General features: G+C 55.1%; 1 protein-coding gene across 5 annotated transcripts; it reads right to left on the bottom strand.

Annotated features, from left to right (window-relative positions):
* Positions 1-891: 891 nt before the first annotated feature.
* PDE1B (phosphodiesterase 1B) lies at positions 892-27,760 on the bottom strand. 5 transcript variants are annotated; one of them, XM_087855898.1, is made up of 16 exons: positions 27,618-27,760; positions 27,407-27,529; positions 10,962-11,075; positions 9,932-10,114; positions 9,660-9,726; positions 9,197-9,313; positions 6,891-7,031; positions 6,387-6,487; positions 6,153-6,278; positions 5,925-6,026; positions 4,820-4,940; positions 4,473-4,554; positions 4,041-4,149; positions 3,440-3,570; positions 2,779-2,898; positions 892-2,277 (listed from the first exon to the last, which is right to left on the bottom strand). In XM_087855898.1, exons 2-15 carry the CDS (start codon positions 27,514-27,516, stop codon positions 2,795-2,797), a joined length of 1,608 nt encoding a protein of 535 aa, XP_087712024.1. In that variant the 5' UTR covers positions 27,517-27,529; positions 27,618-27,760; the 3' UTR covers positions 892-2,277; positions 2,779-2,794. The 5 variants fall into 5 exon arrangements, with proteins under 5 accessions (XP_087712024.1, XP_087712026.1, XP_087712028.1 ...); XM_087855900.1 differs by lacking the exons at positions 27,407-27,529; positions 27,618-27,760 and adding an exon at positions 15,724-16,227; XM_087855902.1 differs by lacking the exons at positions 27,407-27,529; positions 27,618-27,760 and adding an exon at positions 15,724-15,767 and having other exon boundaries at positions 9,932-10,017.

The following is a 27,760-nucleotide window of genomic DNA, read 5'->3' as shown; positions in this document are numbered from 1 at the left end:
CCTCCTCTCCTTCTGCCCAGTTGCTCTGGAAAGGAGGCCATAGGGAAGCTGGGCAGGAGCCTTGAAGAAGGGGGTGAGGGAGAGAGTTCTCCCCCAGCCCTGCCCCTACTGCTGTGGCAAGAGAGATGGGGGTCACACAGGTGTAAGGACTAACTTCCAGGGCACCAAGAAGGAAGGAAAGGCCTGGGTTCTCTTCTCTGAGGAAAAAGATACAAGCACCTGGCAGGGCTGCCCTGCAGCTGTGGAACTTGGAGTTGGAAGGCGCTCCAGCTGTGCCTGTGCTGCGGCTGCCGTCTGCTGGACAGAAGGGGGGACTGCACCTGGCCCTTGGCCCACGGGAAAGAGGGTTGTGTGGATGCCTCCCTGCCCGCCCTCCAGGCCTCAGTGATTCCCAGGCTTCAGGATGTGGTCCCTCCTCCAGCTATGAGGAGACCACCACCCCTGTTCCAACCCGGTAGCTGAGATGGGTTGAGAACACAGTGGCTATTAACAAAGAGGCCCTGGCTGGGAGCCGGAAGATCAGCTCTCTCCCTGATCCGAGACCCGGAGGGGCCAGGGCAAAAGACGAAAACCCAGAACAGGTGAAGAAACTTCCGCAGCAGCGAGCCAGGCCTCTCCTGCCGCCACTTTTGATTTTTCCAGGTGGTGGGGAGGGGAGGAGGGAATGTGAGAGTCCCCCTTCCCTACTGAGGAAGCTCGCTGGTAGAGAGGAGGTGCCTCAGGAGCCCCACCCCCGCCATCCCTACTGCGTGCCCTCAGGCGCCACCTCCCCTCCCCAGGCCCCAGCCTCCCCACCCACAGACATAATAGGGAGAACACCACACCAGGATTCTTTCGAGCTTGAAAGAGACAGTGTGGCCTTCCATCCAGCAAACACGAAACACAGCCAGGCCTGGTCTCCCTTCTTTATTGATCTCTGGCTATAGCAGGGTTCTGGGAGACCAAGGGCAGGGGTGAGTCACATGCGTCTCTGCCCCACTTGGGGTGGGGTAGGAGGGACAAGTGTCAAGGTGGCGGGTCTAAGAGACCATGGATATGGACTTCACACAAATGGGGCCCACTGTACAAATGCATGGTTGGTATTTACAAGGTAGGAGGAGGGCAGTCACCTGGACTTGGGCCTTTCCTGGGACAAGGCTGCTTGAGGAGCCGGAGGAGAAGGGGCACAGGGCCTGGCGGGCTGCCTTCAGGGGACACAGCGGCAGCAGCCCTGAGCCCCTCCTATCTGCTTTCCACCCACCACTCCCCACTGGTCCCAGGGGAGGGGCCTCTTGGTGCCTGCAGCTGGGGGGGTTCTGGAAGGGGGCAGGGGAGGGGCCCTCTGATAGCAATGCAGGACGACTGGATTATACCTCCCCCTCCCCACGCACCCTGGGCCCCAAGCCAGCTCATCTCCTGCCTGTGCTCGAAGATGCGTCCTGAAGGTGCTCTGCTAGGGGGACCGCAAAGCACTTTACAGACATTGGTCGGATGGGAGCCTCCCAGCCCTGGGGAGAGGAAGGAGGCAAAGGGCTCCGGACAGCCAGGGTAGGCGATCAGCCCCAGAGGCCTAGACCAATCCCAAGTTCTTGCGGACCCAGGAGAGGCCTCCTCTCTTCCCCCAGTGGACATTTCAGAATGGGAGGGGAGGAAGATTGGGGTGGGGCGGGGAGGCTGGGGATGGTGCTGAAGCAGTGTAGGTCTGGGGTAAAGAGAACACCCCTGCATTCCCAGGCCCTAGAAAGCTCCCATGCCCTGAAGGAGCCTATGCTCCTCTCCACACACAGGGCTCTGAAAACCCCCAGCTTTCTATCCTATTTCAGCCCCTCCCAGGGGAAGAAAAGGGGGATCCAGACCTGCCAGCTAAGATCTGGGGGGGGGGGGGGCTGAGGGAACCCCCCAAAATGTATTGCTTAGAAACTTGGAGGCAAAAAGGATGGGGGAGGGCCCAGGGGCTGGCATCTCTGACCCTCCCCCCTGGGCCCTGGGAGGCCTCCAAGAAGCTCCCCTCTCCCAGCCAGCCATCTGGCCACAGGGGTGCGGGGAGTCCAGAGGCAGTGGGATGGGCACAGTGACCATTGGGAGCCTAAAGTTCCCCAGACTTGCTGCTGGGAAATTAAAGTGCACCCCAATGGGTGTCGAGTGGGGAGGGGCCCTTCCCCCAACCCCACAATGTCTGGCATTTGGCCTTCGGGTGTGTTGTCTGTTCCTCAACCTCCATGCTCCCTCGGAGCAGATGGGGAGCTGGTCCCGATGGATGGTGCTGATGACGTCGAACACTCTGGACTCACTGAGGACCTGGGAAAAGCGGGAGAGGCCTCAGCGCTCCGAACTTAGCCTGATCTCCAGCCTTACGTTCTCCAAGTCCCACCAGACCCCCTCACTCCATCCCACATACAGTTGTGCAAAAAATGCCTGCAGGGGGGGCCCAGCCAGGCGTGTGAGCGGGGGGGGCTGCTATGGCAGTCATGCCCCACTGACCTCACAGCGTCCTGCTGGGCCCTGTTCCCGAGCCCTCACCAAGGTGCTACAGAGGCCGGCTGTAGCCTCGCTCAGGCCCTCCCAGTTCTGAGGAGCTACCACCTTGCTTCCTGCAGGGAACAGACAGAAGGGGTCCCTCTCACGCCCTGGCTCAACCACATGTTCACTTCCTCCATTTTCCTCCCTCGGAAGAGGGAGGGAGAATCTCACATCCACCGAACCCCAGAGATGACCCTTCAAAGATGCCATGTTGGACACCCAGCTCTTTCTACCCCCCACGGAATCTCAAGACCCTCCCCCTCCACCACACAGGCTCACCTGGGCCGGCCCCAGGCTAGTCCAGATTCCCATTCTGGTTGTGTTCATCTTCGGCAGGGGAGGGCAGGGCCTCTTCCTCACAGGGCGACAGTTCGTCAATGGACATCTGGTTGGTGACGCCTGCAGAGGGGCATTTAGGAAGTTGGGACCGGAGCAAGAAATGTTTTTCCCCAGAAGGCCAGGAGCGTGTGGAGAAAAGTGAAGGTTCTCCTGCGTCCTCCTGCCTTCAAGACGAGCTTCATTCAACCCACGCCGATCTAGGGAGAGCCTCTCCAGCCTTCCTCCGCAGCCTGGCTAAAATTCACAACCCTCAACTCACACATAAAGGAAGAGATTTCCCAGCCCAGGCCACCAAGTTACCCCGATCTGCCGGGGCACCTTTTACAGACCACAACATGCACGGAGTTCCGTGGGCTCTGCAATATGGCTGCTCCTATCTTCCCTCCTGTCCCTGTTCTAGGTTCTAGAACAGTCCGGGCCAATCAGCGGCACAATCTTTCCTGTGATCTTACTTTCCTCTCTTTAGCTCCATTCTCAACTCTGGGAGTCAAACAAAGGGTTGCTCCAGGGGGTTAAGGAAAGCGGACCTGCTCCTGCTCCACCAGCCCACCCTCCCCGCAAGGCCTCACCCACCCCCCACCCCAGGTCCAACAGCACCCACCACTTGCCGCCCGTTCCTTCCATTTCTGCTTGTTCTCCTGAATGTATTTGGTCCAGGTAGAGCGGAAGCTGACCACATCAGGGTTGGGGTCTCCCACTTCCACATCCAGAGAAGGCTGGCGCCACTGGAAACTAAAGCAGCACCCCCCCAATTCCAGAGGTGAGACCCAGCCCACTCCAGAACTGCCTTCACAGCCCGCAGAGCGGCGGGGCTGGAAGACCAGGAGGAGACTTAGGGAGACTATCCCCCCCTTCCCTCTGCTGGGTACCCCCGAGTCCCTGCCCCTTTTCCCTCAATTTCACCCCTTCCTCTCCACACCCTCCCTCCTACTAGAAGGAAAATAAAAAACGAGATTAGCAGAAAGGCAATAAAGATAGAGCTAACGAAAATGGGTGGAGGGGACCACAGGTGCAGGTCACAGCCTTCTGGTCCCATCCTTCCGCCCCTGTGTGTGACATGCAGCAGAGCCCCCCCAAGTTCTGGGTAGCCTGCTTCTCCACCACCCGCCTCGGCTGTACCTCCTCCCTGCGCTCGGTGCTCTCTGTGAGTCCCTCTTCCCTCCCCCAGAACCAGGAGACCTGGCTTTCGCAGCCACCCTCACCTGGGCTGGGTCTTAGACTTGGAGTCCTCGTCCACCAGGGGCTGCACACTCTTCTCAGCCACATCAGTGAGCACGGAGAAGGTGGGCTCCACGATGAAGTCGATGAAACCTGCGGCGAAGGGGAACACGATGGAGAGGTGCACCCGGAGGGCTGGGCACAGGGGCCGGCGCGGCTGGAACCCCCGGCTGCAGGTAAAACAGGATGATGCAGGCTGCAAAGTTCCCAGTGGGGACAGCCTTTTGCAACGATGTCTTTGTGACCGCACCTGTGCACCCCCAGGCCTTCCACCCAGGACCCCGTGCCCCAGCACAAGCTTACTCCACAGGAAGACTGGTTCTGAGGGATGGTGACTCGGAGAAGCCCCGGCCCCGGCCCAGAAAGCATCCCGTCCCCTTCCTGGGGCTCTCCTCCCGACTGGAAAGGCCACTCACCGATCTGCGACTGTGCCACCAGAGTGGAAGTGCGGTCACACAGCGGAGAAAAGGGCAGGCCCAGCTCCGCCTCCTTGTCGCCCTGGGGAGGAGACAGCGGGGGGTGGGGAAAGCTGGAGGGGGTGCGGCTGGGGGGGCGGGGGGAGGAGAAGAGGGATTTCGGTGTCTTTGACTTGGAAATGGACGCTATGCAAACGGCATGCAACCACAGCTAAGCTTTTAGGAAAATGACCTCTGATCCCAGGGCTTTGGGATCAGGTCAGAAGCCGCAGAAGATCTGGACGTGCAGTGGGAAGCTGGAGAACAAAGGGGAAGGAGGGCGGGGCCGGGTGAAGACGCCCCACTACCTGACGGAAGAACTCCTCCATGAGGGCCTTGGTCCAGCGGCTGTGCACCGACCACTGCTTGGTTGGGTGGCTGATGTCCGCAGCATGGAGCAGTAGAGACAGGGCCTTGGACTTGTCAATCCTGGTCAGAGCACGTGGTAAGGGAAGGGAGACTATCTTTTAGGAGAAGGTACCGGGACCGTTCCTAACTTCCCATCACAAGCCCTCAGATCCTTGCAGGGAACGTCCACCAGCCTCTGAGACAGCACGCACACGCACGCACACGGGTACACACACACATGCACACGCACACACATACACACACACGTGCGCCCATATGTGGGGAAGCAGCCCAAGCTCTTAGAAGCAGAGGGAATGGGTTCGAATCCCCACTGTACCCATCACACACTCGCTGTGTGACACAGAGCAAGTTACTTCAAATTTCCATATTCCACTTTTCTCAATCTAACAGGAAATATTAACAGAATCTGCCACATAGGGTTGTTCTGAAAATCAAATGACACACAACATGAAAGCATTTAGTAGCGTGTCTGGCACGTAATAAGTGCTGAGTAGATGTTATCATCATCATCATCATCATTGTAAGTGTTACCATTATTCCCCCAGCAATGCCACACGGCACGCTGTCCCCACAGAGACGCTGTGCATGAATATATGTACCTTCAGGACCCCCCACAGCCTCTTCTCTCTTACACACATTCATATCCTCCCACCCGCATTTAAGCAACATTCAATGTAATCATGGCATTTGTTCTGTGCTTTTTTTCTTTTAACCTAAGGCGCAGATAAGGAAACGAGTCCAGAAAGGTTGCATGATTTTCCCAACATTCCAGGGTCAGGCTGCCCTGCAGCGGCCCTGAGAATGCCCATTGCAGACTCCCTGCGCTCTCCCGCAGACCCGCAGCGCGGGCCGGTGCAGACCCAGGCCCGTGTGCACACACGTCACACACACACACACACACACATCCTCGGAGGTGGACGCCTGGAGCCAGGAGAGCTTCCACATCCAGGTAAAGGCCTGGCACACCAGTTACCCCTGTATGTGCCCTCGATTCACACAGCCCTCACTCTGGCCTCGCCCCAGCCACACCCCACCACACGCCACCTCTCCAGCTGCTGCAAGGCCGTCTTCATGCACTTCACTTGCTGGAAATGGCAGGACATGTCCGTGGCCAACACCATCTCGATGACCAGGGCCCGCAGCTCTCTGGGTGGACAGAGCGAGAGAAGCGATCAGCCCCCACAGCACGGATGGACCGGAGGTCCAGGGAGTGGGAAGAGAGGGTCGAGGTGAGGGGTCTCTTTGGGATGCCCACTCCCGCCTTCGGCTCACACAAACTCATCCCTGGTGAGGTTGATGAAAATGTTCATCTCGTCATCCTGCATCATTCGGAAGACAGAGCTGATGTGGTGATTCTCCAGCACTGAGCGATCATTGTACAAGATGGCACATTCTGACCTGCAAAGCCAAGGGTCATCGCGTCCAGCCCCCTGTAAGTGGGGGCTCTGGCAACCTGCCCCACCCCCACTGGGCCCCTCCTGCCCCTGCCTCATCGGCAGCCCTCACTTGGTCTGGATGTGGAAGCTGTTGGTAGTGCCTGTGTGCTCATAGTCATGGATGGCTGCAGCGAAGATGATGGCTAAGACCTCGATCTCCGACAGGCAGTGCTGGGGGAGAGAGACGGGATGAGAGGGGCCTCACCCCGCCCATCACTGCCCAAAGACCTCCACCCCAGGCTATACCACTCAGCCCATCCCTTCCGTTCTTCAAGGCCAGCTCTTGGGCTAAGACGGCCAGGTTTCTCAGCTCCCAGAATGGTGAAATACCCCCCTTTATTCCAACCTGAAACATTCCCACCGTATCCCAGCACACATCCCCAGCGTTGCCCATGACGTTACGGTCCACCCAGGAATCCTCTGGAGTAAGTAAAATTTGACTCTGTAAAGACTTTGGGATACTAAAGGAGAGGATCCAAAGAGAAACAAAGGGAAATGGGAATATAGTCTAGACTTCCCACTTCTGCAGCCATAAGCCCCTAAATCACAGAAGAACGATCTCCCGGGCACGCACCACCATCCCTGTGCGGAGCAAGAAGCAATGGACCGTCTGGGTAACATCAGCTGCGTGGATCTGGTTGTGATAAGGGTTCTTGTACTTCCCATAGCCTGTCTCCAGTGCATCCAGGAAAGTCATCAAAAACACAGTGGGAATCTGCAGTGGGAGGGAGAAAATCGAGATACAGGGAGGATCTGCAGGACTGGCAGGCAGCCGAGGACTGAGATCAGCAACGCCATCTTTCCTTAGAAGGCAGCATGGCGCAGGGAGAGAGCACCGGCTCTGCAGTCAGGTGGACCTGGGCTCACATCCGGGCTCCACCACCTGCTGGCTGTGTGACCTTGGGTAAGTCGTGTGCCTCTGATACTTTATTGCAGAATGAAGAGAATATCACCTCCTTGAATTTAATGAGATAAGTACATGGCACTTAGTAAGTGCTCTCTAAAGAGTAGCTATAATTATTATTTCCCGGAGCTTTTTAAGAAAAGAAAACTTCCCTCCTATCTTCCAATCACCCTATCCCACCCCCAATCCAATACCGTGGAAAGGGGTTCAGAAGCAGGGGAAAGAGTAAGATGACCAAGATAGATATGGGTCACCCCCTCCTCTAAGAAGACTTTCCCTGTACCCACCCCAAAACACACACACACACACACACACACACACACACACACACACACGCCAGCACCAAGAGCCAGAGCTCTGTCCAGCTACTATCAGTTGTCCCTGTATATGCCCTTGGAGTCTGCTGCCTCCTTCAAAGGCTCAGGCTCCCAGAGGGCAGGGCTGGTGTCTGCACCAGTCCCAGGATCTCCTGAGGCCGTGAGGAGAGTGAGGTTCAGGACTTGGGGAAGCTTCTGTAGGGATGAGCCATAGTGATGAGACACCGAAGACGTACCACTGATCAGTCAGACCCTAACATCTCCCACCCCCATCCCGGAGGGCTGTGCCCCAAATTCAGGGAATTTTAAAGGACCGTTTCCATGACAACTGCCCTTGCTTCTGCGTTGCCATGGTGTCCCTGGAGGGAAGGGAAGGGACGCAGGGGAGGGGCTGGGTGCCCAAGAAAAGGGAATCTAACTGTCTTGGAGCAAGGCGAACCGGGGCTGGGCCAAACCCAACCTGGCAGTTACTCCTGGGGTCCTCCAAAACCAGTCCTGCCAGGTAAGGAAGCAGAGTTTCGGAGAAGCTGGTGTCCAGAGAATGTCTGAGAACCAGTTTGGAGAAATAGGAGCCAGGAAAAGTCTTAGGAAAAGGAGGACCCTGCTGTTCTCTGTCCTGGAGAGGGCAGGACTGGAAGGAAGAAGATGAAGGTGCAGAAGGAGAGGCCTCAGGAAGGCACGGAGGAAAAATGTCAACTAAGCATCTCAGGAAAGTTCTGGAAACCCTCTCGGGAGTTGGTGTAAAACGAAGAGTCAAGGTTGAGGAAAGGTTCACACGCACCAATAGTCTACTCTGGTAAAGCAGAGGCTGAGGATGTCTGGACGCTCTACCACAGCCCTCTGAGAAAGGGCCTCCAGCTGGACTCCTCTGACCTGCCTCCGGGCCCCCGCGGAACATACGTGTTCTCCTCTGCCCTAACATCTCTGTCCACTCCCACCTACTATTCCCATTGCGACTCTTCAACCCCTCCACCCTCCACTTCCAAGTGTGGTTTTTCCACACGGAAGTGGTTTTTTCCAGCCCCTATTCCCTCCTGGCATAGAACCTGGAGAGGACTTTAATCCCATGTTCTTCACAGCCAGCCAAGCTGAGGAGCAAATGGAGTTCACGCACCCTCCCTCCCCTCACACGGCCCTACCCAGCCTTGCCAAGAGCTGACCCTCTCCATAAAACTCCTCAGACGGAGACTAGAGCCGAGGGGGAGGGAAGGACTGACCGATCTTATCCCTTCCTCCGCGCTCCTGCCCCCCCCACCCCCCAGGAAACAAATGGAGAGATTCTAGTCCCCAGGGCACAGGCTGACAGCATCTGGACTCTAGGCCTCGGGTGTCCACAGGCAGGAGGCAGGACAGCGGACACAGGGAGGTGAACTTCGAGCCAGCCTGGAGAGGACAAGTTACGGGAAAGAAGCAAAGCAGGACAGAGCAGAATTGCTCTGGTTGCTGACCTAGAATCCTCCTCTGGAAAGCAATAAATGAAGTGGGAAGCTCGGGATGGAGCAAGTGACAGAAAGGCTGGGACGGTGGGCACAGGGAAACTTCCCTGACAGTGAGACTGAGTGAGGAAGCCTGTGGAACCGGCCTGCTGGCCACCTTTTAGAACAGGAGTAACGGCAGTGGAGAGCCCTGCCCCGGAACAGGGGTAGGGTGCTGCCCAACCTTAAAGCGGCTGATGAGGTTGTGCCGAGTCAGTAACTCAAAGACAATGGTCCTCAGGGCGTGGTCATCTGCTGCCCGGTTCAAGGAAAAGACATCGAAGCACCAGAGGTCCAGGTTCTGTGGAGAAACAACAGACTAGGCAGGGAGACTCCCAAGGGGAGCTTCCCAACAGCAGCAAGGGTTGCAGTTAGACTTCAAGGAGGACTTCCCAATGTTTACAGAGACCTGGGAAGCAGGAAAACAAAGACATGGTGACATGGGCCTTATTCTTCTCAGGTATCTCTCAGTGCAGGGGAGATAACAAGATAGAAGTTTGCCTCTGGAGTGGGCGAAATGTTGCTTTGAGGAACATGGGGATGACAGTTAAAAGGGAAGGCAAAAACCACCCCACCAAGAGTCTGAAAGTCCCAACGACCATTCCTTCCTCCAACCTTCTCCTCTTTCCCAAAAACCCGGGGCTCACCTTGAGACAGTTGAGGACCACAGTGGAATAGGTGGGACCCACAGAGGTATACGTTCTCCGGAACATCCTAAGGGCAAATAGCGAAAAGAAGCCCACGTTTGAAGGTCTGGGAAGTGGGGTCTGATCAGGTGGGGCTGTGGGGATGAGCTCTGGGCAATGGGGGTGGGGGGGCCACACCACTGGGGGTACAGTGAGGTCCCGGAAGCCCAGGGTGTCCGGGAAAGGGGGACACAACTACAGGCAGAGGGAGGCTGAGCGGGGGCAAGCCTCACCGTTCCACGAAGATCCCAGCCTGCACCGCGTGCACGATGCTCCGGAACTTGGGCTTCTCCTCTGCGCGGCGGCCTTTGGCCCGGGCCTGCTGGGTGAAGGTGGAGGCCAGCCAGTCCCGCACCTCCGAGGGCACGGCATCTGACCGCAGCTCCTGCAGCTCGTCCTCCGTGTCCAAGATTTGCCTGAGGCCCCAGCAGGGGAGTCACAGAAGAAAGACAGCAAGTGCTTCCACAACCTAGGGCCGCTGGGCCCAGCCACACCCCACGACTCAGCAAGGCTCAGGCCAGGTCTCTCTCTTCTCTCACCCTCCCCTTCCTTTCTCTCACTACGTTTGGTTTTGGTTTTTGGTTTTTCTGTCTCTCTGATGCCTCCATAATGAAAGACGCCACCATGTGAGGTAGTGGGCATCCCAACTCTGGAGGCGCTCAAGCAGAAAATGGAATAGATACCACCAGGCAGGGAGGCTGAGACCCGAAGCACTGCCCACCGGAAACAAAACGCAAGCCAGGTAGAAGTAACGTGAAATTGGTGAGTAGCCACATTTAAAAAGTAAAAAGAAACGGGTGAAATTCATTTTAATATTAAGTTTTCTTTAACCAGATACACCCAAAATCATATCATTTCGATGTGAAGTCAATTCCTTTTTCTCAGTGTTTGAAATCCAGCGTGCGCGTTACATACACATCCATGTCTCGGTTCACACTCGGGCTCAACGGCCACATGTGACCAGCGGCTCCCATGCTGGGCCGCACAGGCCTGGAGGGATTCCGCACGGGCGAGAGGGTTAGGACTACACGAGCGTTCTGGTCCCTCCCAGCTCTGAAAAGTCTTCTCTCTTTGATGCCTGTGCTTGTCTCTGTCTCTGCAACTCCGTCTGCTCCTCCACCCCTTTGCCTCTGTGGTATTTCCAGCTACAGCTCTTCCTCCCTGCTTTGGCCCTGTCTCGGGTCTCTGTCTCCGGCCTCCTGTCTCACCCCCGCCCCCATCACCGTGCCTGCCCCGCGTCTTCCCCGTGCACGGGTCTCTCACCGAGTCTCGTCTATGTACACGGCCTCCAGCAGAGAAGCCGTGTACTCCAGGTTTTTCTTCAGCTCCTCGATGTCTACCTCCCCGTTCTCCAGCTGCTTCACCATGTAGCGTAACCTGGGGGGGGTGGGCACAGACGCCCTGCTCAGGCACTGCTATCCCGTCCTGGGAGCAGGACCCCTCTGATGAGGCGTCTCAGTCTTCCACAAATCGGCACTCTCTCCGACAGGAAGACGAATCGCAGCTAGTGTGTTTCATCCCGGGCTCTTGCCACCGCCTGTCCTGTATTAAGTGTATCTACCCCCAAAGTTTAATCCCAGGCTTTTTTCTGAGCCCCCCCCCCACACACACACACCTCCTTTCAGTCAGTTTCCTGAAAACTCTCATTTAGACTTCGGGGGGCCAGCAGAACGAGGCAGGTGCAAGCACCCAGGCTGATGTTCTGGGGACTGTTTCATAGCCTGAATAACCAAGAGCTGACATTGCCAATTTCCCCCAGCAGAGTGAGCTGTGGGTCAACAGCAATCAAAAGAGCCCCAAGATGCTTCTGTTACATCCATTGGTCATGGCAGGGGCAGGGGGCAGGGGGGGCGGGTACATGTCCACAGCCTCTCTGTCCCTGGCAGGGATGGTGAAGACGCAGAACAAAGACCAATCTGAATGCTCTCGCCTGGCCTCACTCTATTCAGGCAGAGCTAATGGATTATGATTCCAGAATCCATCAACCAGGACAAAGCAGGATTAACCCCTGCCTGCCCAATGCTGTGCCCGAGAGAACCTCTGGCAGTGTGTGCCTGTACCCATCCCCCACCTCCGCCGCAGGGCCGGCTTCCCCCGAGCCAAAGTGCTGGGGGTGGGGCCAGGGGTCTCAGTTACTGGATGCTCTGCCTGAGGGGACGGTCCCTCATCTTTTGCACTCATGAATGCTGGGGGTCAGTGATGAAGTGGGAGACTTCTTAGAAGTCTGCAGAGTCCGGCCCAGGCAGCCACAAAGCAAAAAAACTCAATCTTGACTTTAGATGGTGATTTTTAAAAAAGCAATTAAACGTTCCCCTCTGGCTCTTTCCCCCAGCCCTGCCTCGCCCCACCTAACACCCAGGTGGGGGTAAAGTGGTGGCCATGACAACTCCCCACCAAGAGGGGCTTCAGAAACCCAAGGTCACCCTATGAGTCAGGGAGGAAAAAAGAATGAGTCAGGGACCAGAGGCTGAAATTAGCATCAATTCCCAGGGATGCTGGGGAAGGAGAACAATGGCACTCCTGAACAGAAGCAGCTCTGGAATCCTGGGGTCTCAGCAGCTTTGGAATGGGGGTGCCAGAAAGAGCCAGCCCCAGGAAGGGTCTCAGGCCAACTCTCACCTCAGGGGCCAGCAGTCCTGCCCAAACAGTCTGAATGCAAACGGGGCAGAAGGGCAAGGGGGGAAATGGAAGGAAAGCAGTTGAGGGGGACCCTGCAGCCTCCTCCGTGGGTGATCTTCAAACCCCACTTCTGGCCTTCCTGCTGCATGTGCAAATGGCAGCTGTTCAACAAGAAAGAAGCCGGCTTCAGTAAAGCTCTGCCCCAGCGAGGGGTTCATTAGGGAGGTGGAATAGAGGCCAGACAACATAAAAGGCTTTCCATCCAATGAGCTGGGAAGGGGGACTGAACCAGCATCTCCCAGAGCACTGACCCAGAGGTCGCAGAACAAAGAAGTTCACTCCACCTTTGGGGCCCAGGCAAAAACCAGGGCTTCCCTCTGCTGGTCAGTCCCCGTGGCCAGGGACCCTCAGATCTAGGGGACACACAACCCAAAAAGAAAGAAAAGCCTCTGGTCCCATCTCTCTCCCAGATTCCTACCCCAGGCCTCATCCTCCACGTTGGTCAGCCCTTTGTAAAACCCAAACCTAAACTCACCAGCTCTTCCGCATCCTCTCTCGACCCACATCTTGAAACACACATCCCAGCACAGGCTCCCAAAGTGAACAGCCAAGCCCACGGGTGTTCATTTGCATGTATTCGCATAATCGTTAACAATGCTGCCAGCTCTACATTTTTAAAAGCGATTTCTCCTACGTTATCTCAGATTATCCTCACAATGGGCCTAGAGGGAGGGAGGGAGTTGGGAAGAAATTGCCACCCCTATTTCCAGTGCAGAAACCAAGGCTTTGGCCACAGTTCTCAGGGGCAAGATCCTGGATTCAGAGGTATCCTGGCCCCGAGCCCTTGGGCAAGTCACTAATTCTCAATCAGTATCTCTCAAAAGGTGGCCTGTAGACCACTGGCATCAGAATTACTTGGGATAGGGACGCCTGGGTGGCTCAGTGGGTTAAGCGTCTGCCTTCGGCTCAGGTCCTGGGATGGAGTCCCGCATCAGGCTCCTTGCTTGGCAGGGAGCCTGCTTCTCCCTCTGCCTGACACTTCCCCACTTGGGCTCTGTCTCTGTTTCTCTCTCTCTGACAAATAAACAAATAAAACCTTAAAAAAGAAAAAAAGAATCCCTCGGGATACCTGTGAAAAACTAAGATTCCAGGACTTGCTGCTCCCCTACTGAACCAGAATGTGTAAGGGTATGATCCAAGGATCTGCAAACACGTTTAACAAACACCCAGGATGATTCTCATGCACACGGACCTTTGAGAACCTTTCTTTTAGAGCCTCTGTTCCTGCCTCTGTACAACAGTGCAGATGATGATAAACGACGGGTGAAGGGCTGTTAATAAGAATTATTATTTATTTTATAATTTATTTTATAAGTAAAATAATGTATGCAGAAGGCCTGACACATACAATGGGGCTCTCTAAACATGATGTGAATTGGATGAACTGACCAGCATCACGCGGGCCCCACCCAGCTCATACCTTGTGGCCTTCAAACCAACAAGTGCCTGCCTTCTCCATCCCGAGTCCAGGTGGAGAAGAGGGCGTCTAGTTTGCATGGAGGCTGGTGATTGGGAAGCCCCTTAACAGAGAAAATGAGACAATGAAAATGGCCATGATCTCTCCTTCATAATGACAAACCTCATTTGGACCACACAACCACCTGAGGAGGGAGGCTAAGTGACTGGCTCAAGGTCCCACAACTTGTCCATCTCAGTCAGGTGGGCAAGCCTACAACTCACACTGCTGGGGCCTAACTGTGCCCCGCACACCAAAGGTGTTGGGCAGAAGGGGCTCGATCCCGTAATTCGCTTGCAGAGAGGCTGGAGCTCATTCCATCACAGCTCCTCAGTCTGTTGTCTCCCCCAGGAAGTGCTGGTGTCTGCCGGCCCACAGCAGACTGTGAGCATCTTAATGGGACTGACACCGCTGCTCTACCCAGAGCACACAGCATGCGCTCAGCCAATGTTCATTCAGTGAAAGGGAGGGGCGCCTGGGTGGCTCGGTCAGTTAAGCTTCTGCCTTCTGCTCAGGTCAGGGTCCCAGGGTCCTGGGATGGAGCCCCCCATCGGGCTCCCTGCTGAGCGGGGAGCCTGCTTCTTCCTCTGCCCCTCCCCCTGCTCATGCTCTCTCTCTCTCTCTCTCTCACAAACTTTCTCTCAATAAATACAATCTAAATAAATAAATAAATAAATAAATAAATAAATAAAAGGGAGAGGGGAGAGATTAATCAGGTGGGGGGCTATCTGCCAGAGCTCACAATGGGGATCTCTGCGGCAGGGTTTCTGAAACTCTACCGGAGTGCCTTCGGAGAAGAATGAGGCTGTGGCTGGCCTTCCACACAACCTTCCCTCCAAGTTCCTCCTGCCTCCACGTCTAAACCCTGCTCCTTTATAGCTCCTGTTGAAATCTGAAGCAGACATGATCCAGACACCAGAAGGAGTGGGGAGGGAGAGGAAGATTACAGAATAAATTTGACAAATGGGGAGTCCAAGAAAGGGACCTGGACTCGGGCAGCTGGAAGGCTCCAGGTGCTGAACGTCACCCTCCTGAAGTCGTCTAACTCCCCCACAGCCCCTCCGCCCAGCAGCGGCCTCTCTGGTTCTAAAGTCCTTCAGAGTTAGGATCTCCCCAGACCCACCCACAGTCCTCCCCTCAGCATTCTTCTGCAGGAAGTCCTACTTCCCCGCCCATGGACAGGTCCTCGTCCAGGCCTAAGGAAAACTGGAAGCTTCTGCAACAATCCTTCCATCTCCACCACGAGTCCTGTTTCACCACACCCACTTCTTTCTCCTTTACCCTCGGCCTCTGCACCCCGAGAAAAGCCTCAGACCCTGACCCCTGGAAAGCACCAGTCTCTCCCAGCTCTAGGCAGCCCATTGAAAGGGAAGGCTCAGGGTAGTAATAATCCCAACACCCCAGAAGAGTTCAGCTCCCCCACCAGTTCGTTTCTTTGGGCCATCATGGCTGATGATCTGGCAGTTTCCAAAGCCCCCTGTACTACTTCCAGCACCCACACTCCTAGGACAGGGCAGCCTCAAGCCAAAGGGCTAGGAGTTGGAAGAAGAATCTGATTTGCCTTTGGGGTTTTAAGATCAGACGAAATTTCAGAGGAATGTGAGGTCCTAAGGATGCTGGGGTGAGGAAGGAGAGGAAGGGGGAATCCTGGCTAAGCCACCTGCCACAGGCAAGAGGAAGCAACTCAAAGGAAAGGGAGATGGGAATGGAGGAGAATAAGAGGAAGGGCAAGACCGACGGGTAAAAGGTGGAGAAGCGGACACGCATGTGGACACACATGTGCACACAACATATGGGGACTGTCAAGTCTTGATCCCTCCCCCCCCCCAAACTACTAGTGGTGACCCACAGCCACCTGTCCCCCCCCCCTTTCTCGGCCCTGGTGCCTACCTGAGGATGGGGCCCTGGAGGTGGCTTCTCTGCACAGGAACAGGGTTTGCCATGGGAATCAGAGTGTCCAGCTTCCAAGTATCAGAATGCTGCCCCTGGGGCCCCCGGGGCCCCCGAGGGGAATGACTCCCTCTTGGGCCCAACTTCCTCCTCCAGGTCTCAGCAGAACTGAGCTACTGACCAGAAAGAACTCTGAGGAGGGGAACAGGAGGGGCCTGGCTGGAGGAAGAAGGGCGTGATGACACAGAGAGGCAGCCCACAGCAACTGGGTAAGAGGCCACGGGAAAAGTTTCACATCTGAATCCGACGGAAAACAAGAATCTGTTCTCAGAAGAATCCCAGAAAGGACAGAAATAGCACAGTCCAGCCCCTTGCTCTGAGGAGGTGGGGCTCCTCTTTGGGGAGAAGGGTTAGCAGAAGGCTTAAGGGTGCAGGGACAGGGACCCACCCTGAACCAGTTGTGGAGAGGCAGTCTGCCCTGGGAGGGGAGGGGGCCCTGCGAGAGCCCCCTGGAGGGGCTACGGCGGATTCGGCTCCCTCCCACAGTCTTCTTCCGGGGCCATTTTTCAAAGTGAGCTTTACCCCCCTGAAAGGACAGAGGCAAGACAGGAAAAGGACCAGAAACTACAGGGGAGGGGCTCCCTGAGGCTGGGGTTCAGGGGATCCTCACGCAGAGACCCGCTCAGCGGGGAGGGAAAGCCCCGCCCAAGCAGTGAATCAAAGTCGGGAAGACGCCCACGGGGACCAAGAGGTTGGGGAAGTTACTTTCCCACTCCCAGCCCCGGTTCCCATCTGGAAAACGAGCACTGGCGGATAACTGGGAATTAACTGGGAGAGGCCAACCCAGCCCAGAGGAGGAAAACTGATGGGCCGGCCCGGGGCGGGCCTGGGGACCACGAAGGTCCCCCTCCTCCGCCTCCGGGCTTTGCCCTCGCTCAGGTTGGGGGACAGAAGGCGGCCTCTGCGGCGCGAGGTGGACGTGCGCACACAGCCCCAGCCGCCTCCGGATTGGCTGTGCCATGACGTCACCCACGCCAGCGCCTGGGGGCCGCGATTGGTCAGCCGGGGGCGGGGCGGGGCTAAGGAGGAGAGCGGGGCGAAGGCGGCGGCGCCCGGGGAGAGGTCCGCGCCGCTGCCCTCTCCCGCGTCTGGGCTCTAGGGCCGGGCACGATGTGCGAACGAGGAAAGGGGCCTCGCGGGGAGGAGATGACAGAGCAAGGGAGAGAAGAAACAGGCCGGGACCGGGACTGCTGACGGGAAGTCTCCCTCCCCACCTCTAGCCCCCAAAAGCCGAGAGAAATTAAAAACGCTTGTCACCGCGCCAAAGCCTTGAAGGATTACAAACACATGAAGTTCGGGACCTGCGGTTTCTCAGCTTCGCTGGGCACCGGGACAAGTGGAAGTGGGCTTCGGCAGCAACGCGAGCCGTGACGCTCGACGCCGACAAGTTGTTTTCTAGCGAACTGGTAGCCATGAAGCAGGGCTGCTGCAGGTGCTGGAAGAAAGGAAACCCTCCCTGTCTGTGTCCGTCTCCTTCTCTGAGCTCCTCACGCACGCACGCACGCGCACACGCTGGTTCATGTTTTAGAGAAAAAGAACTACAGCCTGAGTCACAGACCCAGGACTGAACCCAGGGGATGAGGGACAAGTCATTGGCCTGTTCCGCGGCCATGCCTGCTTGGAGGAACAGGGATAGGGTAGGAGTGGAGGAAGGTGGTGGCCAGCTGCATACAGCCTGAAACACCCCCAAAACACCACGCCTCCCCTCCCTCACCTGACACCAGGCCCTCACCCCAGGCCCTGCCACCGCAAGCAGGCACTCACCTCAACCCTCCTACCAAAAGGTGGAGATTTCTTAGACTAGAAAGCTTTGCAGAGGGTATCTTGGGCATCCTTCTGTTCTCTTGCCCAATAGAACCAAAAGCCGGTTGGACAAATGACTGCTTACCACCTCAGCCTACACACCTGCTTCGTCGTCCCAGCATGCATCCCACACACGCTCGTCCCAGCCTGTTAGTATTATTATTATTATTAACTGTTCCTAATAAGAACGGATATTGGCCAACCACCAGCCCTTCCTGGGGAAAACAATTTCACACATATCCACTCACCCATGCAAATACACACACACCACACCTCTATCCGAGCTGGGGAGGCTTCCCCGGGTGGGAGGCAGGGCATAGATATGACGACCCAGCAGAGTCCAGCATGGATTTTCCTTTAGTCTTTAACTTTTGTTTAAAAGTACCAAGGAGCATAACCAGAAAGCCTCCCTCCCAGGCCCATTCCCAGCATTCCCCAGCTGCTCTGAAGAATAGGAGTTGGGATAGGGGATGAAAAAAAGGAAAGGAAACCCTGCCTCTGGTCAGAGAAGAGAAGAGGTGGGGATGGGGGGTGCTGGGGAAGGGATTAACCAGCTGATCTCAAGGCTCCAAAATCTCAGAAATTGAAAGAACCAAAGAAATCAACTAACTCCCAATGAAAAGAGGACATGAATTAAAATCAGGAGACTTTTGTCTAGACTTTATCACTATGTGTGACCTCGGGCAGGATACTCTGAGGTCATTCCCTTGTCTATAAAATGGGTAAGTAATATGTGCTTCACAGATTTCACTCAAGGATCAAATGAGATCACATGGCAGCACCTTGGGGACTATAAAGTGTTGCATGAATGCAACGGATCATTCCTTGGCCCAACCCTTTATTTAGTTTGTTCAGCAAACGTTCGGTAAGAGCCCTCCATGAACAAAGTCTCCTATGCCCACCCTTATACACAGGACCTCTGGTGTGGAAAAGCCCTAGTCACCCTGCCACCACCACTCCAGATGTCCAGGGCTTCTCCCTGGCCCCTTGTTCCACAGGGGCCATGAGGCAGTGGAAGAAGAAACGGGACTGTGCACAGCATGGAGCTCCAGAAACCAAGAACAACCAGCTCTCCACCTTACCCAAGCACTGCACTCCCCTCACGCCCCTGGCTTCCCATTGCTGTACAAGCAGCCTCAGTGCTGGCAGCTGGCTGGGCACAGTGGCGGGGGTGGCTCTGGAGATAAAAATAGCCCCCCTGGTGGCAGAGCTGGGGTGCCATCCTGGGGGGCGGCAGGCCCCGGTTGACATGGCAGCGGTAGTAAGAGATCTCTAGGCACCGGACCGAGGAGCTGGGTGGAGGGAGGGTGGTGGAGGGTGGGGGATAGTGTGGGAAGAACAGAAACCAAGAGAGCGGAGGGGAGGGGGAGAGGGCAGGAGGAACTAAGCGGTTGGGGAGGGAAAGAAGAGAGATTTGAAGGGTGCTGAAGAGGGTCTGGGAAACGTGGCCACAGAGGCGGAGGACTTGGCTCCCACCCATGCTGTGTCTGAAGGCGAGTCCCCCTCTGCCTCCTGACCAGAAGCTGTTTCTAACAGGTGTTCCTAGGAACAGCGCGGCACAGCTCCGATCAGATGAGGAAGAGGGTAATCTAAAGAGCTTGTGCCCTAGCCCAGACTAAAAAGACCCCAGATATCCCGGCTCCTAGCCCAGCACACAACTGAGTCACCTCTCCCTCAGCTTCAGATTGCAGCCCTTAAGAGAAGGGGGAACTGGGAGAGGTGGGCAAGAAAGTCCGAGGAAGGCTAAGGAGAGAGGAGGCTCCCAGGACCCAGGCCAGAAGAACTCTCTCTCTCTGGTTCGCCGTCCACCCCTCTTCTCCCTCCCTGCGCGGTTTAATTCTGCTCGTTAACCACCGCCACATGGACCACCCCACCAGACCTCCAAACCACATCCCAGCAGCTGTTCCAGCAGATGCCCTGTGTCCAGGGGGCCTAGCAGATGTTGAAGGAGGCCTGGGATGGGAAACGGAGCTGGAAGCTTGGCAAGGGACTGACTGCAGGTGTGATGGGAGCAGCACAAGCGTGTGCACCAGCGCGACTGGGGTCTGGTCCCAGCCCTGCCCCCAAACCTTACCAACCACCTCTGGGCATCACTTTCCTCCTCTGCTACATTTTATGGTTCTCAGATTCAGTGCCTGGGTCGGAGGCACCAGGGAAACAGGACGCCTAGGTCTCAATTCCCTGGTTCAAGTTCATCCTTTCTGACTAGCTCACTGCTTCCCCAACTCATCCCTAACCTGATGCTTAAAGGAGGAGGGTGGCTTTCTTCTTTATCACAGGAAGGTCACATTCTAACCTCCGTGAACTTTCCAGGAAGTTCTCTCGCATATCCATCTTTATTCCATCTTGCTGTAATCAAAACAATAGCAAATTTTCTTGGCATTTCAAAAAACAACAGAAAGGAGGAGGACAAGCAGGACAAAGAAGTCTTTCGGGTGAATCTGGTACGATCTGATTTATGATATTTCCTTAAGACTGGAATTTCTAAAGCTCCTGCTTAGTAGAGATACAGTTGGGGTTTAGGGAGCTTGGCAACACTGTTGGCATGTGTGCTTACTCAGCCCAGGCCCCAGAGAGTTTCCAAACACGGTGGACATCGAGAACCAGGGGGATGGGGCCACGTTAGATGTGCCAGAGCTGATAAACAGGAGAGCGGGGAAGCCAAGGAATAGCAAGGAAAGGAGAAGCTTCTCTAGCCCCCAGGTCCTGCCTGCCAAAAAATCACGAAGCCCCCCTGGAAGCCAAGCTCCCTTCCCAAAACTAATGGTACCAACACCAGCTGGCAGCCTAATCACGCCACTGCAGCCACAATAATTATTTGCAAATCTGACTTCTCTTTGCAGCTGCGGAATCCACTCGCTCGGGAACCTGGCTGTATCCAACGGCACCACCTGAGACACCCCCTTTCTAGTTCTTCTCCCAGCCCCCCGCCCCCAGGCCTCTCCTTGGATCTGCCCTGCCCCTTCCCCACCAAGCCTGCTTCTCCACCACAACCCCATCACAGCTCCCTCAGCGGACCCCTGCCAGGTCTGGGATGCTGAAGTAGAACCCTAAGCTGATGCTTCCTTTCCTGATCCACATGGATGCCGCAGGAGCTGAGGGAGAGGGGCAGCTGCAGGGTGGGGGGCGGGGGAGACATTCGGGACAAAGGGGCAAGAGCACCCGCATTAGGGACCTCCCCGCACCGAATGGACAACAACTCGCTTTCCTCCTTTTCCCTTCTCAGGAGCCCTCCCTCCCCTCTGCTCCCATCTTTGCCCCACTCAGTAACCCCAGGATGCTCTCCCAATTCCAGAGGACCATTAAGTCTTCCTCCCTTAGGGGACAATCTCATTATCTAACAACTTCCAGTTTCTGGGGGGGAGGGGAGCTCACCTGCACCCCACCTGCTGCCCTGATTTTGTCCCTTTTTCTCTGCTGCTGTCCTGAAGAGAGTTGGAAAATAGCTACTCAACTTCCGCACCTGAGAAAATCAGCCCCCTGAGAGCCAAAGGCAATTACTTGGCTTCCTCCCCAGGGGAGCTGGGAGGATGAGGTCACTGGGAAGGCAAAAGAAAGGCCTTGCAGAATACAGCAGTTGAGGCTGGACTCCTAAGGCGGTCCCAAAGGGTGCCTGCAGCAGACTCACCCTGCACCACCACCACCCCAACACCTGGGGGTAGGGGAAGGAGGCCCCAGGGATGTCCTGGCTCCCGGCCAAGGTGAGAAAGGGGTAGGGGCATTGAAGGCCAGGGAAGCCCAGTCAAAAGGAATAGGGAGAGAGGAAGTGGGACAAGAGAGAAGAGCAAAATGCAGACCAGCAGAGAGAGATGGGAACAAATGAGGAAAGGGACAGAAGGAAAGGACCAAGAGGAGTCAAACAAGAGGAAAGCAGAGGGAGCAGAGAAGTTGGAAACAAATCCTCGATGATTCCTTTAAAGACTCAAAAGAGAGGGAAAGATGTGTTTCAAGGTTCCCTGCTCCCCCTACCCCCCCCCCCCCCCGTCCCCGTCAAATGGGAGTGGCCAAAAAGAGGGCAAAATAGGAAACAACCGCTCATGTCATTGCCTTCAGAAGCTCCCTAGACAGCAGGCAGGAGCAAAGGGGTCTAGACAAGTCCAGGCCCCTCCCCTCCTGGGTCTCTCACCTGGCCTTCCAGGACCAGTGCACCCCAACCTACCTCACCCTCCTCCTGGCCAAAGTGACAAATGCAACCTTCCACTGTAGAATCTCCTGCGTCGGTCTTTCTAACTGGCCTCCTGGGGCTTCTAGGCAAACAAAGTGATACTTGGGTTCTAAGAGACTTTAGAGATTGTCTAAAATAAGATGCGGCATATGTGATCACATCACCCCAAGGCCTAGAAATGTAAGATGAACGCCAGAGGAGAATGCTCCAATGCTCACAGGACTCACCAATGGCAGTCCCTGGGGCTCCCACACCCACCAGGTCTTAGAACTACAATTGCTCTAACCACTGGGAAAAGAGATAATAGGAGTAAGTCCTTCTCTTTTCTTTTGACCTCAGTGGCCCACATCCTTTGTAAGATAGGCCCACTCAGCCTTCTAGTATCTAAGCTCAGACACCTGTCTCACCCCCTCCAGACAACCATTCATCAACAAGACTCTTCCGAATCATGTCCCAGACACCAGGACTTAAACCTATTAAGGAATTCATATTCCTGCCTCTTGAATCTTTACCGTTCTCCCCATCCAAGCCGATGGTCTCCCATTCATTCCCATTCCTCCCACCTCTTCACACAGCAAGCTCTCCAATCCTGAAAGAACTCCAGACTTTATCATTTCAAAACCACTTTCATATGACTGATGTCAAACGAGGAGCTGAGATTCAGAGAGACTCTGTGACTTCAAGATTATGCAGCTAGTAATTGGCAGCAAAGGGAACATGAACTCAAACTCAAGTCTCCCGCCATTCCCTCAGCTCTTCCCCTCCCACCACCCTGCCACCCTCATCCCCCCCAACCACCTCTTCTGACCGGAGGCTTGTGAAATTCTCCCTTTGATCTAAATTGATGCCCCTCTCCCTTCACCCTACTGCAAGCATTTTTTACCCTCAACCATTCAGAGATGCCCCATTCAAGACACAGCTGATGAAAGAAATGTAAAGATGGAAAGCACTGATGGGAGAGGGGAGACAAAACCCAGGGAGGAGAGATTCCCTTGGCCATGTTTGGAAATTAAAGAGGAAGCGCTGTTCCATGGAGGAAGGCACAAAAACTCATCCCTGCCAAGGCCTGGGAGAAATGGTGCCCCCTTTTCTCCAGAGATCCAGGGAGCCATCTTCACAGCAGCTCCACAGCCATATGCAGAAAAAGGGGAACCGCTGCACAACTTTCAAAACCAGTGAGAGCCACAGAAGATCACTCCGTGGGGCATACACGAAACGAGGACAAAAGGTGGGATAAATCAACCAGGGAGGCACCCAGTCCAGTCCCTCAGCTTCTTCCTCCTGCCCATTTGATCTCCCCAGGATTATAAACTAGATGTTGGTGTGTCACAAACACATACACAGGATCATACATACATATTGTCCCGTTACCTACACACACACACATCACCTCATTCATACAGAGGCCGATCTCGGGCATTCAGGTAAGTGCAAACCTTCCCAACATATTTACTGTCACACGTGCCGTTTATAAACCTGAAAACAAAGAGACATCATCATGGAGCTCTGACTCCACAAGCTGTCCCCCGCCCGCAACCCAACCCTCACCCAGACACATATGTATACACGTCACGCATTCGCGATTTCCTCCTGATACGTCTCATTCACACGGCCAAATAACGTTTCCATAGCCTCTCTGTAACTGCTTCAGTTCCAGGCTCTGTCCTGAGGTCCTCAAACCCCACACCTTTTAAAAATCGCCCTCTCAAAAAACAACACCACCTCCTTTTCTTCCATCCCCATTTCCTGCTACCCCCCCCCCCACGCACAGGAGCACACGCGCCACAGAATCAGAGACAGAACCGGGCTCCATGACATACACACAGGTACTCGTTAAATCATTTGTTCATTCCTTTATTCGACAGCATTTCTCGAGTGCCTATTATGTTTCAGGTACCACACTAGACTCGGATGAAACAAAGATGAGCAAAAAGAAACCCAGCTGGGTCCTTGCTCCAGCTCAGCTGTAATGACCTTGAACCACAGCTTAGGACATAGAGCCTAGACCTCGGGAGTCCTGAGGCCCGTGTGAAGAAAGGAGAAGAGAAAGGGATTGTGTTTATAGTATCCCAAAGGAACAGGGAAGCTCGGTCTGTAAAATTCTAGGAGAAACTGGGGCAGAGGGGAGAAAGCGATATTTGTACTATCCTGGGACAAAGACAAAGAATTCGTTTCTATGCTTTTCTTGGGTGTGTGTAGGCCCGCCCCCCACCAAAAGAAGAGATTAGACAGAAACCAAAGTGGTAGAGTTTTATCACTTGGGTGGGTGTAGCAAAATGAGGAACAGGAACTCTACTCCACGTGATGGATTTGTGTTTTTTTTTGTTTTTTGTTTTTTGTTTTTTTTAAAGATTTTATCTATTTATTCGACAGAGATAGAGACAGCCAGCGAGAGAGGGAACACAAGCAGGGGGAGTGGGAGAGGAAGAAGCAGGCTCCCAGCGGAGGAGCCTGATGTGGGGCTCGATCCCATAACGCCGGGATCACGCCCTGAGCCGAAGGCAGACGCTTAACCACTGTGCCACCCAGGCGCCCCCCACGTGATGGATTTGAACCAGATTATCAACTCCATAGGAGCAGGGCCTGTGTCTACTTTGTCCACGACCGTACCCCAGCCTCCAGCACATCACCTGACCCTCAGGAGGCACTCAACAAGAGTTGTTGAATGAATAAATGAGCTAAGGACGGCAAACCCATCTCCACTCACCGATTTTCTTGACTCACAAAAGACACAGAAAACCCCCTGCTCCTGAACCTCCCCTATACTCCTCAAGGCCCTCTGGTCTCAGAGAAGGGTAGGCAGTCCAGTCAAATCCCTCATCTTAGGGTCAGAAATCCTCATCCTGCTCAACCCATCATCTCCAGACTCCCTATTCCAGCGTCTCTCATGCCTCCACTTCGGAGTCTGCTCAGTTAGGAAAATTTTCCTGCTAGGTAGAGGCGAAATCCCATAGCTAGAGACTCTTCAGCTCATATGCTCCAGATTCTGAATTAATCTTTGGCAGAGTTCTACTGTGGGAAACAGGATTCCTGGATGACCTTCCCAAGAAGAAATTGCCCTGCAAAATTATACTGAGTATGGGCTTTTTAACCAGAGGCAAAAACACCAGACCGGGCTCCCTGAAGACAATCTAGATGTCCTACATAAGAAATTAAAAGGATAGTTGGGGGGCAGGGGGATAGGATATGGTGTGTGGGGGAATCAAGGCATATATATATATATATATATATATATATATATATATATATATATATTCATTTCTATTCAGTACACAGCCATGAGATAATCGTGTCCATCCCTCTATTCCCACACTAGAGCCTCCCCGATATTCAAACAGGGCCAAACCCAGTAAGCCATCAACTAGGGATCTGCCTTGATATCAAAATCTTTCTCTGCTTGGAGAAACTGAGATTGAGAATCTATTCCTGGTGATTAATAATAGGGAAACAGGCCTTTTCTGGGTACGTTATCACATGCCACTAGCACTCTTAAGGACCAGACTGCGGAAGTAAGTGAAGACCGGAATAATTTCATCGGTAAGATTAGTGACCCTTGTCCACCCCGCTCTCCTGTAAGGACAGCCCCGCTAACGCACTGTGCGGGCAGCGGCCTCCACCCCCTTCTCTCCCTGGGTTTCAGCGGCTCCTCTGGGAATCCTCCTCTCTCACCACTGAGCACTTCTCATACTGAAGGAAGAAACAGCAATTTGCTTCCAGGACAGACTTTTGGTTAGAAAGGTATGGGAGGGGCGCCTGGGTGGCACAGCGGTTAAGCGTCTGCCTTCGGCTCAGGGCGTGATCCCGGCGTTCTGGGATCCAGCCCCACGTCAGGCTCCTCCGCTATGAGCCTGCTTCTTCCTCTCCCACTCCCCTTGCTTGTGTTCCCTCTCTCACTGGCTGTCTCTATCTCTGTCACATAAATAAATAAAATCTTAAAAAAAAAAAAAAAGAAAGGTATGGGAGACATTGAAACAGGTAAAACCTGCTTTCTCGCAGGGCCCACTCATTACCTGGAATGGAAGCAAGGGAAGTACATGATGGGGGGAAGCCATCCTGGGACACCTTGAATTCTCTCATTTATAAACCCCGAGCCCCCTTCTTTGCCCTTCCACCACTTCCTTACCTGCCACCCCCTCCCCCAGCTTAGTTACCATTAACAGAGCATGGTTTTCTATCAAGAATCACTCAGTGCTAAATCAATTCAACCGGTTTTCCATCTCTTCATCCCGGAACTCGTTCCAAGGCTGCGCTTCAGAGAGCCCGGCAAATTGCATTGGCTAGAGGCAGCAAAGGGCAGGAACTGAGGAGCACATTTGGATGCCAAGCCTTGTTGCCCACTGGGCCTCAGTTCTCCCCAAGGCCTCGCTAAGCAGCTAGAGCATAAATCAGACCCACCCACCCAATATCAAGGCGTCATCTTATTACCACAGCTGAAGTACTTTAAAAACAAAACAATCACTAGATCTCTCCATCTCCTACCACCAGCTCTCCCTCCGCCAGAACCCAGAAATGGAAAGCTTCAGAGCTCACCATTGAGGGTAACGGGGAGGAACTGGGTTGTGGGTCTATGGTTCCTGCATTGCCTCACTGAACATCTACAGCCTCTTTCCTGGGACCATTGGGAGTCATATCAGGGAGAGGGGCACCTTCCCTCGTTCTCTGATTAAGAATCAACAGACTGCGGAGGTTACCGGATGGCGGCTGACTGGTAGATAAATGTGCCGCATGGTTTGTCTTTGACCCACTCCTCTCCTCTGAGGAAGAGAAACAAAAGTTGCTTCCCTCCTCTGGGACTGGAGTATGGGACACGTGAGTCCCTCGTTTCCCTATTCATCCAGCACACACACACACACACCCATGACCTTCTCTTGCAACAACAAGAAAAGATGCCTATATGTGCTTGGAGATCCTTGCAGCAACAAAAAGGTTTCGACAGTTGCCTTGCCCCGTCAATCAATCTTTCTTCAGCACCACCACCACCCCAGCTCCCAGGTAGGGGCTCCACCCCAACTCTTCCAGATCGGAGCTTTGTCTCCCAACATTACTGGGCACCGTGGGTTTTCCGGCCCCAAGAGAGATGAGCAGCTAAGGTATGGGGCGCCCCGCATCCCCACCCCCTGAAAGATGCAGGAGGCAGAAACCACCAATCCCAACAGAGATCCATATGACCCACAGGTTGGCGCAAGTATCCCCATGCACTAGATCCGGAGCTGTGTGCAATCACTCCACACACATCTGTGTGTCCCACGGACGCTCATGCACGCACATGTGATGTGCGTCTCACATCTGCACAACCCTGCACACGGATACGTGTGAGTCAGCCTGGCACCTCCTGAACGCTGCCGGTCTGCAGCCCTGCCACACCGCACATAACGTGCAGCCTCTCCGCGCTGCGTGTGTCACGGGGGGGGGGGGGGGGGTCCACAGGCACCGGCACATCCTTAGCTTTGCAACTCCTAAACCCGCTCCAACCAGCCGGCTTGCTCCGCACATGCCTTGCACATGTGGCCTGGCCACGCGTGTCAGGGCAGCGTATTTCCTCGCACCTGCCAACGTGTGTGCCGGAGAGAATCCACCAGCCCGGCTCCGGCTACCCCCTCTCCCCGCCCCAGGCTCCCTGAGATCCCTTCCCCCCGCTCCCGGCCGGGGACTCACAGAGACCGAAGCTTAATCCACATCTTCTTGCTGGGGGCTGACTTCAGCTCCAGGGGTGACGGGCAATCCGACTCCAGCATCTCGGGAGGGCTGCGGGGGGACAGCTCCATGCTCAGCCTCTGTCTGCGGAACGGAGGGAGGAGACGGCACCGCGGCTCAGCCTCAGCCCGGAGCCCGGAGCCCCTCGCCGCCCGCCCCGGCCCCTTCCCACCTGCGGCTGGCGCGGACCAGCCAGGCCGGTGTCTCCGGGCTCGGCCCAAGCTGGCAGCGCTGCGGCTCCTGCGGCTCCTGCTCTCGCGCTGTCCAGCCGAGCTCTGGCTCCCAGTCCGAGCTCTCGGCGCCGCCGCCGCCGCT

This window comes from Ursus americanus, chromosome 25 (genome assembly GCF_024610735.1).
Source record: "Ursus americanus isolate L20-20 chromosome 25, mUrsAme1.1.p, whole genome shotgun sequence".
NCBI lineage: Eukaryota > Metazoa > Chordata > Mammalia > Carnivora > Ursidae > Ursus > Ursus americanus.
Note: the sequence above shows the minus strand (reverse complement) of the source record. Positions and strands in the feature narration are given on the sequence as shown.